The sequence below is a fragment of the Lipotes vexillifer genome, unplaced genomic scaffold (assembly GCF_000442215.2).
Source record: "Lipotes vexillifer unplaced genomic scaffold, Lipotes_vexillifer_v1.1 scaffold298, whole genome shotgun sequence".
Classification (NCBI taxonomy): Eukaryota; Metazoa; Chordata; class Mammalia; order Artiodactyla; family Lipotidae; genus Lipotes; species Lipotes vexillifer.
Genome location: NW_006793272.1, coordinates 445,610 through 458,207, shown reverse-complemented (window position 1 = coordinate 458,207; position 12,598 = coordinate 445,610). Strand labels below are relative to the sequence as shown.

General features: G+C 48.6%; 1 protein-coding gene across 1 annotated transcript; it reads right to left on the bottom strand.

Moving 5' to 3' along the window:
- Positions 1–1,714: 1,714 nt before the first annotated feature.
- On the bottom strand, positions 1,715–6,430 carry RTL9 (retrotransposon Gag like 9). The gene is made up of 2 exons (XM_007466295.1): positions 2,348–6,430; positions 1,715–1,831 (listed from the first exon to the last, which is right to left on the bottom strand). Exons 1-2 carry the CDS (start codon positions 6,413–6,415, stop codon positions 1,715–1,717), a joined length of 4,185 nt encoding a protein of 1,394 aa, XP_007466357.1. The 5' UTR covers positions 6,416–6,430.
- Positions 6,431–12,598: the final 6,168 nt, after the last annotated feature.

Sequence of the window (12,598 nt, the reverse complement as noted above, 5' to 3'; positions counted from 1 at the left end):
CGGCCCCCCCCCCCCCCCCCCCCCATGCAACAGCACTGGTGATTGATGCATCCTCAGGCAGCCCGCAGGGCCAGATTCTTATCTATATCACCATGGGGCTGCCAATTTGTCTGCTAATCTTTGTTTTTTCTGAGAATCATTTTCCTCTTCCTGGAATCAGACCCAGTGTTTAGGGTAATGGAGCAGCGGACTTGAATCCTCAGAAAGAATTTCATCTCTGTCCTTCTCTTTCCATCCCCACTGCCCTAGCCCTAGATTGAGTCATCTGATGAGTCAGTCACCTGTACTATTGCAGTAGGGGGTTTGTAACTGCTCTCTGACCCTTTCCCTATCCTGCATCCAAACTGTTGCCAAGTTAGCTTTCTAAAATATGTTTCTACTCACTCCTACTGTTTTTAAAAGACCTTTGAGTAAAGCAATTACATGGACTATTTTGAATAAATAAAATGGCTCTGTTAGTATCAAATTCCCCATTATTCTTATTTCTTGTCTTTATAGCCTTCACCATGATTTCAACCCATCTTACATATGCGTTTTCTTGCTTATTGTCTGTCTCCCTCTTCCATTGGAATGAAGTTTTCATTTGATCAAGGTTCTTATCCGTCTGTCCTCAAAACAGTGGCTGGCACATGTTAGATAATAAATATTGATTGAATGAAGGACTCAGTAAATCAACTTCTGTTAGCCACAGTTAATTCTTTTTTTTTCATAAATGGACTTTATTTACTTTTACGATTACAAATGTAACACATGCTTACTGTAGAGAATCTGGAAAGTACAGAGAAGTAGAAAGAAGAAAATTAAAACACCCATAATCCCGCCACCTGAAGGCAAACACTGCTCATATTACGGCTCTAACTATCTATGCCTGTTTACAGACCAAGATCTTTATCAAGAGGGCTGTGGCCACAAAGCACAATAGCCAAGGGGGAGTGAGGGCAATTAACAACGGAGGGGTCACCCAAAAGTCAGAGCTAGAGATTTGACACTGAGGGACAAGACAACAGCCACTGACAATAGCTCAAGACGTAAGAAGTTGACAACACAAGAACAAGTCGGGTTATGGTAAGAATGTAGTGAGATGATGCTTGTTAAGAGTTTAGCCCAGTAACTGTCACACAACACATAATCAATAAATGTTAGCCATTACTAAGATTACTACTATGGGTCAAAACGAATGGTTCAGGATGGAGACTATAAACAGGGCGAGGGCCCTGGAGACCCATTTTAGATGCTATTAGTTGGGGCATATAGGACAAGTGTACTGGATGAAAAGGATGGTATTGGAGTGGGCATCACTCTCCTTATAGGGTCCCCTGCCAGGTGAAATGGGACCAGGGCTTCCTCAAGTTTGCCTGATGACATGTGGCAAGACATTCTAAGGTGTTTTTGAGGTAGGACATGGTTTCTCCTGCCTAGACTTCTCCCTGGACCAGGAACTAGGACTGGCCTCAGTGGTAATGGGAGTTCAGAACCTCATACACGAAACACTCTTGAAGTCCACGCTCTGATCGCTGGGGCAGGTCAAAGGCATGTGGGGTGAAAGAGAAGGTCAAGTCAGCCAAGTGGAAGATAGGGTGGGATGCGCCTGGAGGGGGATGCTGAAGGGGGAAGGCCACAAGGTTTAATGATGTAATTGAATGGAATGGGTCCAGGAACCAGTCCTCAAGTTAGCAGCCAAGCTGGATATCACAGGAGAAGTGTCCAGGTAGCATTACTTGTTAGTGGGGCCCTTCTGATGGCCTGTGCTCTGTCGAAGGTGGTCGTGCAGACCCTCTTGAGGGTCTCCATGCTCTTTCAGGTAGTAACAGCGTTTGGGAACATGCTGATGCTGGGAGTGAGAAAAAACAAAAACAGCAGAGGTAAGAGCCATGCTTACTATGACAAGTGGGGTTCTGCCTGGATAATTTCAGTAACTTAGCAGGTCAAGCAACTTGGCTAATGTACCTTATTTGTATAAAGTGTGATCAAGGACTAGACTGGCCAAATTCCCTAGTGACCTGGGCCTATAACACCTGTGGCTGTAGGTGGGACCCAGTCCCCAAAACGTGACCCCTCTTTGAGAACTGGACCTGGAATAGGTGCAGAGTTGGGACTGAGCCCAGCCATTTCCCTCAGAATCACAAGACTTGGACCTTTAACCATCCCAGGCCCTCAACGTGGTCAATACACCCAAAATAAGCACATAGCCAGGCCCGCTGATGAAACTCTAGGTTGGGGGTTAAGGTCTAGGAGCTCAATGCCTCTCCCAGCCTCTTCCTTGGGCTACTCAAAGGAGCAGGGTGACTTTGCCATCATTACCTCATTTTTCTATTCAGAAACCTTGAGCGTGTTTCCCCATCATTACCTCCTCGGTCTGCTGCTGAGAGTCCAGTTCATTCTCCATTGCGTCCTCGTTATTCCGCTTACAGGCTGACGGCAGAACCTGGCTTGAGCAGCCCGGGGAATCCTTCTCTCCAGCCAGCTGGCACTCGGTATAGAGAGACCTGTCTATTAGCTCCTTTAGGCTGCCGGCCACCTTCAGGAAGATCCGGCCCATTTTAGTGGCAACAGCTTCCGAGAGTCCTTCCAGAAACCTGGTCCGCAGAATGGCATCAGACCAAGACAAGTGTCGGGCCAGCAGGAGGAAATCAGTGGCATACTGCCTGACTGACTTGTGGCCCTGCTTGGGATGGCAAAGGACGGCACTGAGGATGTCTATTTCAGATAGGGAGTCATATAAGCCCTGGGATCTGCTCAGGAAAGATTTATCTTCATTGGAGAGGGGGTTTCCTACCTCCATCTGCAAGATGGACCACCTCTCTGCTGCCCCCAGATGAAGAGACACCAGAAAGGCCATTTTCTCTGAATCGTTCAAAAATCCCTTCATTTGCTTCTCCTCATCAATCTCCATCTCCTCCTCCACAGAGCATGAACCCCGGGCTGCTTCCTGTTCTTCTAAGAGGTAACAGAGTGCTGGGGTCAACATGCCAAAAGACGGGACTTCCTCTGGTGGTTGGTTCATTGTTTCAGGGGTCGTGGCAGTCACGTGTGGTGTGAACTTTGATCCAGAGGCTGTGACGTTGATGTGAGAGGCAGATGTTTCCCCAGAGTCTGTGGCTTTGATTTCCAGAGTGGACATCATTCCAGAGGCTGTGGTTGCCATTTGTGGTGTGGACATGGCTCCCGGGACTGGAGCCCTCATTAGCGGCATGCATACCCCTCTAGAGGCTGTGGCCGCCATTTGTGGCATGGACATCCCCCCAGAGGCTGTGGCTCTCAGGAGTGGCATGGACATCATTCCAGAAGCTGAGGCTCTCATAAGCGATGCGGACGTTGCTCCAGAAGCTGAGGCTCTCATCGGTGATGCAGGCATCCCTCCAGAGGTTGCGTATGTCATCTGTGGCAAGGAAGTAGATCCAGAACCCACAACTCTTTTTTGCAGTGTGGACGTTGCCCCAGAGGTCATGTTTTTCATCAGCGGCATAGACATATCTCCAGAAGCCATGGCTGACATCAATGGCATGGGCATTGTTCCAGAGGCCGTGGCTCTCATGAATGGCTTGGACAACCCTCCAGAGGCCACGGCTGTTGTTTGTGTGGTGGACATCTTTCCAGAGGCTGGAGCTCTCATTAACTCTGTGGACACAGCTTCAGAAGCTGAGGGTCTCCTTAGTGGTGTGGATATAATTCCAGACACTGGAGCCCTTAATAATGGCGGGGACATCACCCCCGAGGCAGGGGCTCGCATTGATAGCATGCACATCTCTCCAGAAGCTGTGGGCATCATTTGCGTTGTGGATGTTGCCCTGGAGGCTGGGGCTCTCATCAGTGGCATGGACACCCCTCCTGAGGCCGCGGCTGTCATTTGAGGCACGGACATCACTCCAGAGGCTGTGGATCTCATTACCGATGTAGATATCTCTCCAGAGACTGGAGCCCTCATCTGTGGCTTGGACATCATTCCAGAGGCTGTGGCTGTCTTTTGCGGAGTAGACATTGCTCCATAAGCTGGGGCTCTCAGAGGCGTGGCTATCTCTCCAGAAGCTGGGGGTCTCGTTAGTGCTGGGGACATCTCTCCAGAGGATGAAGCTCTTGTGAGCAGTGTGGACATCTCTCCAGGGTCTGAGGCTCTCATCAGTGGTGTGGACACCGCCCCAAAGGCCGGGGCTCTCATTTTTGGTGTGGACATCAGTTCAGAGGCTGGGGCTTGCATCTGCAGTAGGGACATCCCTCCAGAGGTCATGGATCTCCTGAGCGACATGGACATCCCCCCAAAGTCTTGGGCGCTCATTGGCTGACTGGGCATCTTTCCAGAGTCTGTGGATCTCATTAGCGCCGTGGGCATGGCTCCAGGGCCTGGGGCTCTCATTAGAGGCATGGACATAGTTCCAGAGGCTGCGGCTGTCATTTGTGGTGTGGACATGTCGCCAGAGGCTGGGGCTCTCATTAGCGGTGTGGACATCGCAGCAGAGGCAGTGCCTGTCATCTGCGGCATGGACACGGCTCCAGAAGCGGTGTCTCTCATTAGCATTGTGGAGATGTCTCCAGAAGCTGCAGTTGTCATTTGCTGCATGAGCATTGCTTCTGCGGCTTTGGATGTTGTTAGTGGCTTGGACAATGCTCCCGAGGCCATAGCTCTCATCTGTGGCACGGACATCACTGCCGAGGCTGTGTCTCTCATTAACAGTGTGGACATGGATCCAGAGGCTTTGGCTGTCATCCGCGGGGTGGACAGGGCTCCAGAGGCTCTCATTTGTGGTACAGCTGTCACTCCCGAGGCTGTGGCTCTCCTTTGTGACACAGACATTGCTCCAGAGACAGGCGCCCTCATTTGCGGTGTGGACACTGACCCAGAGGCTGAGGCTGTCATCTGTAGCGTAGACATTGCTTCAGAGACTGGGGCTGTACTTGGCAGTGTGGACATTGTTCCAGAGGCTGGGGCTCTCATTCGCAGTGTGGACATCGCCCCATTGGCTGGGACTTTCATGAAGCCCATGGATGTGGCTCCAGAAGTTCTAGCCATTGCTAACTGTGTGGACATCGCTCTAGAGGCTGTGGCTGACATTTGCTCTGTGCACTTTGCTCCAGAGGTTGCAACCGTCATCAGTGGGGTGGACAGTGCTGCAGAGTCTGGGACTGTCTTTGGCAACGTGGACACATTTCCAGAGGCTGGGGCTCTCATTCTCGGTGTCGACCTTGCTCCAGGGTCTGAGGCTCTCACTGGCGATGTGGACATCCCCCCAGAGGCTGTTGCTCTCATTGGTGGACCAGACACAATTTGAGAGTCTAGATTTTGTGTTAACCGTGAGGACATCACTCCAGAGCCTTGGGCTGGCATCAGCTGGGTGGGCATCCCTCCAGAGGTTAGGGCCATCATTACCAGTGGGGACATCGCTTCAGCGTCTGGGGCTGGCTTTGGCAATGTGGGCATTTCTCCAGCATCAGGGACTGACAGGAACAGTGAGGACATTGCTCCGGAGCCTGGAGCTGTCATAAGTGGTGAAGACACTACTCCAGAGTCTGGGCCTGACATTAGCTGGGTGGACATTTCCCCAGAGTCTTGAGTGCTCGTTGGCTGGGTGGACGTTGCTCCAGAAGTTAGGGCTGACATTATCAGTGAGGAGATCGCTTCAGAGTCTGTGCCTGACATGAGCAGTGAAGAGATCTCTCCAGAGGCCAGGGCAGTCATTAGCACTTTAGACATTGCTTCAGTGTCTTCGTCTGTAATTTGCAATGGTGACATTCCTTCAGAGCCTGGAGCTGGCATTGGCTGTGGGGACATCACTCCGGGGTTCACATCTGGCATTAGGAGTGGGGAGATCTCTCCAGGATCTGGGGCTAGCATCAATGGTGTGGACATCGCTTCAGAGGATGGAGCTGGCATTGCCAGTGGTGATATCTCTGCAGAATCTGGTGTTGCCATTAGTGCTGTGGACATTGCTCCAAAGTCAGGAATTGTCATCAGCCCTGGGGACATTAATCCATACTCTGAAGTGGGCAGCAATGGGGACAGTGTCCCAGAATCTGAGGCTGGCATTAGCAATGGGGACAGCACCCCAGAGTCTGAGGTTGGTATCAACAATGGGGACAATGCCTCTGAATCTGAAGCTGGCATTAACAATGGGGACAGTGTCCCAGAGTCTGAGGCTGGCATTAGCGGTGGGGACAGTGCTCCAGAGTTTGCTGCTCCCATTAGAGGTATGGCCATGGTGTCAAAGGCTGGGGATGTCATCAGCTGTGTGGACATCCCTCCAGGATCTGACGCTGAACTTGAGACCATAGGCTGGACACTAGAATGCAGAACTTGGACCTCTGCTCTGTTCTCCACCATTGGTCCAGAGCAGGTCGTCTCCCTGTTTTGGGGGTCGACACTTTCCTCCGTCAGCACATTGCTGAATCGCAGTGAATGTAAGGGTATTGACATATCTGCCATGGCCAAAGGATAGTGTGGAGGGAACCTCTAAAGCAATTATATCAGGGGGCCTGCTGAAGCCCACGTGGCAAGAAAATCTGTAAACAGAAAACAAGTTTAGCAGTTGAAAGCAAATATCAAGAAGATTGGGAAATAGACAAATGATCCACGATGGAGACATTTTTTTACGTGTTGCCAGCTATGTGGCATCGGAGATGGGCCTATCAAGTTAAAGAAGCTGTGCAACATTAAACAAATTTGAAGCTGGAGCAAATATCCTCTCCACCCCTATCCTTTTCAAAGCAACCCACCCCCTCACACAGCACACCCTCTCAGTTTATAAAAGCTATAAACGCGGGCAACTTCAGCAGCCAAGAGCCCGTGAGGTCCTGGTTCAAATGAAACAGCAGCACCACCTGCTGGAAAACTGTGAAAAGTGCAGGTTCCAGAGCTCTGCTCTCTCCCACCACAGCACTAGCAAGCCAGCCAAGGAACTGGCAGGCCTGGATGAGAACGCCCTTTGCCCCAGGATAGTCGTTAGTTCCTTGGGCTCATTGAGTCCTGCCAATGGTTTAGTCCCCATTTTACTACTCTGATGGCCCTGAATGCCTTTCTCAGGAAAAGGAAGGCATTTAACTGATCAATGGTTGAGAACATCATTCCATGAATTGAGAATCCTGTTTATTATCATTTTTATTATTAATAACAAAAATCACCACTATTACTACCACTTATTGCCCACCTAGTGTGTTCCAGGCACTATACTTTAGGCAACTGTACACAACTTTAAACTGTCTATAGTGCACAGAGATGTGCAAGCATTACCCGTTTGAATCTTACAAGAGATAGTAGTATTATTCCCATTTTACCAGGTTTCTCAGATTAACTGGGGCCGGGGCTAGACTAAGAGCACCGTGACAGTAAAAACTGTCTTTGACTATTGCTTCCTCCTCGGGGTTGCCTAGCCTTTTGGCATCCCTAAGGCCGCATTCAATTATCTCTCTGATGTCCTAGATCATGGCTCACTGAAGCCCAGTCTCTAGCAAATACAGATTTCAAGTTTCTCTGACGACATGTGGGTGGGCAATCCCAAAGCCTCAGCCTTCCGGCACACTCCCACAGGTAGCCCCCAAAGGCGCTTCTTGGCACAGAGCTTGGGAACCAACACGCACACTACACGATGTTGATACATCCCCACAGCCTGCCCATACCCCCAGTGGAACACTTGCTCATTTGGGACAATGTCACAGAAGTCATCGATCTTGTGCAGTGTGCCTCCATAATAATATTGAGAATACTAGCAACAGAAATGCCAACAGTCAACATTTCTTGAGCGTGCGCTGACTGGCAAGCACTCTGCTGGGCACTTTACGTGCATCATTTGGTCCTCACAGCAACACTAAGAGATTTTGGTAGTACCCATCCTCATCTTACAAAGGAGAAAACTTAGGCCCAGAGAGGCTTAATAATTTGCCTGCAGTCACTTGGATTCACGGGTCCACCCAACTCCAGAGCCCCCTACTCTTCTCAACTGTGCTATAGTGATCCACCTTGTGTGCCCTCTCTCCCTCTTAGTCACATTACCAAGACAGCACCCCGCCCCATCTCCAGCCTGGACAACCCCGAGATGGGGTTTAGTAAAAGAAATACTGGCCTTCCCGCTGGCACCTTGGTTACTCTAATAATTGGTGCAATGGGAAAGATGAGTCAAAAGGGCGGTGATAGATGACCACCCCCGCCCCCATCTTTAGAAAAATCCCTGAACACGCCACAGTTTCCCACTAGGCAAAAGCCAGAAAGATCTTACCTTGCCAGTTAGGGAGAAGAGAGGGAGTGTGTCCTTTGTGCCCCTAGCTCTTTTGGTCTGGCCAACTTACTTATGCCCCATGCCCAGACAGTTCATTAAAGTAAGACCCAATACCAGCAGCTGTTCTCTGCAATCTCCCTTAGCTATCCCCTGCCACGCCCCCCTCCTGCCCGCCAGCCAGCCAGCCTGCCCGCCCACCCGCCCCACTGCTCCTGACTTGCTAGTGCTTGCTCTGTCTCTCTGGTCCCAGATTCCTGACTCTATATAGGCTCTGACATTTGCCTCTGGCCGCCTTTCACTTGACAGCCCTCCAGAAGCTCCAGAAGTGCATAGCACTTGGCCTATGCAACTCCACCCTGCTCCCCCTCACCCCCAACTGCTGCACCAGCTCGCTCTGCCGGCCCCTGGCCCTCCCAAAGAAAACAGGAGAGTCACACAAAGAAAGAGATGAGACCGAAAGTGTTCTAGCTCAGGAACTGAGATGTTCCCGCTGCGGCTGAGCAGACACTGGCGTCCTGGAAGCCAGGCACTGCCACCGGTGGGCCGTGGAAGAGCCGGCAGGGCTTAGAGGGAAGGGAACCGGGGCTGGAGGCTGAGTGGAGCAGTGGCAGAAGAGTTCAAAGACGTTTGGGTGCAGGGAAACCACGGTTTGGAAGGATGGGCCGCGGGGCTTGAGAGCCCAGCAATGGCGACAATTAAAAAGCCAATTGGCTCCGGTGTCAGAGACTCAGAGGGAAATCTGGCAACCAGTGACTCTACCACAGGGCTAGAATTCAACAGCGAGGCTCCAGGGTGTCCAGACAGCTGGCAAGAAAAGCACGCCAATATCTTAAGCATACCAGGTGAGGGCTTGCTCATAGAAGCAGCGCTTCAGCCTGCTTTCTAGAACTGGGGCACAAGGTCAGAGTAGAACTAACAGGAAGGTTTGCCAGAGCTCTCTAACCTTCTGAATCAGGAGCCCTCAGACCCCTTTACTAAGGGCAGAAGTGGTCCCTGAGCCCTGGATAGGGCAAAGCCTTTAGGTGAGGTTCAAATACCCCGGGGACTCAGAGTCTAGGGCCTGGCGGGGAGGCATTCAGGTCGTTATAAACCTCCCCATGCTCCAACAGCCAACAATAATTAGCAACCGACAATACCTGGGCACTCGGGCTAAGCACGACACTTGCCTTATATCCTTTGTGCCTCGTGGCAACACCTGCAAGGTAGGCACTGACGCCACTCCCTTTTATTTTTTGCTTTAGAAATTTTTTTCCTTCATTTCCTTTTTTCCAATTTTCTTTTTTTATTGAAGTATAATTGATTTACAATGTTGTGTTAGTTTCAGGTGTACAGCAAAGTTAATCAGTTATACATATATATAAAAATATATATATATATATATATATATATATATTCTTTTACAAATGGGGAGAGGGGCTTGGAAAAGTTGTGACCAAGGTCACAGAACTAGTACATGGCAAAGCCCAGATCTGAACTCGGGTCAGTCTGATTCAACAATCATTTCCTCTCTTTGTAAACAGACAAGTGGTTAGAAACATTCCAAGTGCCACCTTCCTCTTCCCACCCCAACTAATGGCTGAATCATCGTAGTGATAATAATAATAATAGTAGTAATAATAATAATAATAATAATACCAACTGACTTGGAACTCTTCCCATACGCCAAGAGCTACACTGAGGGTTTTACAAGCATTCTCTCATTTGATCCTAACAGCTGTTTTTAACTCTCAGTTTACCAATAAGAAAACTGAGTCTCGGTGAAGTGAATTGACATGACCAAAAGCATACAGCTCTGTTTGACTCCAGAACTCACTATAGTATACTACTCAAAAAGAAAAATTCCAGTCACTCTCCCCCTCCCCTAAAGCAAAAACTACTCCCAGGGAAGCCAACAACAACGACAATTATTATTATTATACTTAATAATAAAAGCTAACATTTACTGTGCCAGGCACTGTGCTAAGCACTTTACGCGCAAGATCTCATTTGTTACTCACAACAACCCTATGAGGTAGGTACTGTCATCACCCTCATTCCCAGAGGAGGCACCAGAGGCACAGAGAGGTTAGCTAGCTTTCCCAAGGTCACACAACTAGGAAGCACTGCTGTTTATGATCATAAAAACTTGGAACTTACCTAAATGCCAATGTTAGAACCCAATCCACTTAATGATTAAACAAATCATGGTGCATCTGCAGTGGCCAGTGAAAACGATTATCTGATTTTTATGAAATAAATATGTATATTTTTGCATAGAAAAAAATACAGTTTGGAAAGATATATACCAAAATGTTAACAGTGACCATACCGGAGTGATGGGATTAAAGGGGATGTTTACTTTTGTTTTTCTTAGCTGCATTTTCTCATTTGTCCATAATGGACCCATATTGCTTGTGTTAGAAGAAAAAATATATTTTTCTTTCTTTTAAAACGTGTGTTCCTCTAGGGTTCTATCTCTAGCCCTCTCCCCTCCTCTCTCTGAGTGTCCCCAACATCTCCCCACCCAAGCAATCTTTCTCCCCCAATAGGCTTAATTCTTGCACCACTCAGATCCTTGGTCAGTAGTGACCTCTGAAAACTGTCTCTGATGGCTTGCTTTTATTTTTTATTATTATCAAAAAAACAATTTCTTGTTTTCCTACTTTCATTTATGCCTAACAATTACACAAGTAATCTAGGAATATATTCTCAGGATAAAAACTTGAAATCCTACCTACAGATAAAGCTAGTCCTGCACCTTCCCCACCCCCCATCCCCTCAAGTCTGTTCACAGTTGGGCGTGTCTCCTTCCAAACTTTTTCTAGCTGCAATGGCATTTGGAGTTCATATCATGCAATTGCTTGCAAAACCCAGGGTACGCAAAGAGCTACAGTTAGAAAACCATTCTGACACTGGGCTCTCCAGGAGTTCAAGTTCTGGTCCACTGTGACCATTTGTCATCAGCCGGCTTCTAAGGCAGCTACTGAGAGAGAGTTCTTGCAGGCTCAGCCCATTTGGGTCATAGACTTCCGTTGTATTCGTGCCAGTGTCTTTACAGCCACAGAGAGGGGAGGCCTACTAAGGAAGGAAAAGCCCAGAAACTGCTGCTTAGCATCTCAGATCCCTCACGTCTGGCCCAGTCTGCAGTGATCAATACGGCTACGAGGTGTCATGCTCCCGCCGCCTCACAAAAGGTAATTGAGTTTGGGGGATTGCATGGCTAGCTGCTCGGGGGAAATAAGAATAAACAAGAGACGGTTCAATATGTCAACAAATAGCTTCCCAGCTCTTGAAAATAAACCTTTCCTGAGATTCTGCACGATATCCTCTCCCCCAGCCCTAGCAAACAGGCACCCAGATAACAGAAAAGAGACAACCTCGGGCTAAAGAAATACCTGATCTACGTGAGGATTCTCTACCTCCCCTGATCAATCAGGGAGGGAGAGACCCTCCTCACCCCCTTGCTGGCCCCCTCCCCCAACAGCCCTGCTGCTTAAAATGCCCACCCGGCTCTTTATAAATCGAGGGGGGAAATGGCTAGTATTTACTGAGTCCTTACCCTGCCAGGCACTGTGTTAAGCTCTTTACATACATCACATCACTTATTGCACAATAAACCAATGAAGTGGGTTTTTTACCCTCATTTTATAAATCAGCTGTAGAACCGAAGTAGAGAGAAAATAAAATCAAGTAACTTACCTTGGCTCCCACAGTTGAGAGGGAGTGAAGCTGGGCTTGTCACTAGGGTCTGTCTGACTCAGCTGGTGCTCTTAACTCACAGGAGAGTCACACACTGTCTTCGAGTCTCTGAAGGGCTGTCATATGGAAGAGAGGGTAGGTGTGTTCTGGGTAGCTCCAAAGAGAAGGATTTGACTGTTAGTTGGGAATTACACTTTCATTGGATGTGCTGCAAATTCCCCAAACAACATGTATATGCATGTCCAACTCTATAGGGAAAAGAACATTATAAGAAGAGCAAATGGAACTGCCTTGCATTAGGTGCTGTCCTGAAGGATCTGTGGAATTGGAGAGAACAGGAGGGATATCAAAGGACTGCAAATGGGCAGCGTCCCAATTTTCTTAAATAAGGAAACTACAGACCAGTATACTGTTAACTCCAGAGCTGTAAGCTTGATGTCAATCCTCGGAGAGATTCTGCCACAGATCATGAAGCAGGTAATTTATAAGCACTTAGGACGTAAGTGGTGATAGGAGGTACCCAGAGTTTCCAGCAGAACTGAACAAATTAAACCAGGTTCCCAAGACTGGCAGCTATCGCAAACCAAAAAAACTGGGGGACTGACAGTGGGTTGCCAGATTTTTATTTTTCCAGGTAAAGGAACAAACAAGACAAAACAAACCCAAATTATCATTTCCTAAAAAGGGTTTTCTTTAAACCCCCAAAGAGAAGGAAACAA

Excerpts from the sequence above, each read along its gene's own strand:
- RTL9 (XM_007466295.1), bottom strand. The coding sequence starts at position 6,415 with ATGGCAGATATGTCAATACCCTTACATTCACTGCGATTCAGCAATGTG. Across the intron at positions 1,832-2,347 it reads CTCAGCAGCAGACCGAGGAG|CATCAGCATGTTCCCAAACG; the intron begins GTAATGATGGGG and ends TCTCACTCCCAG.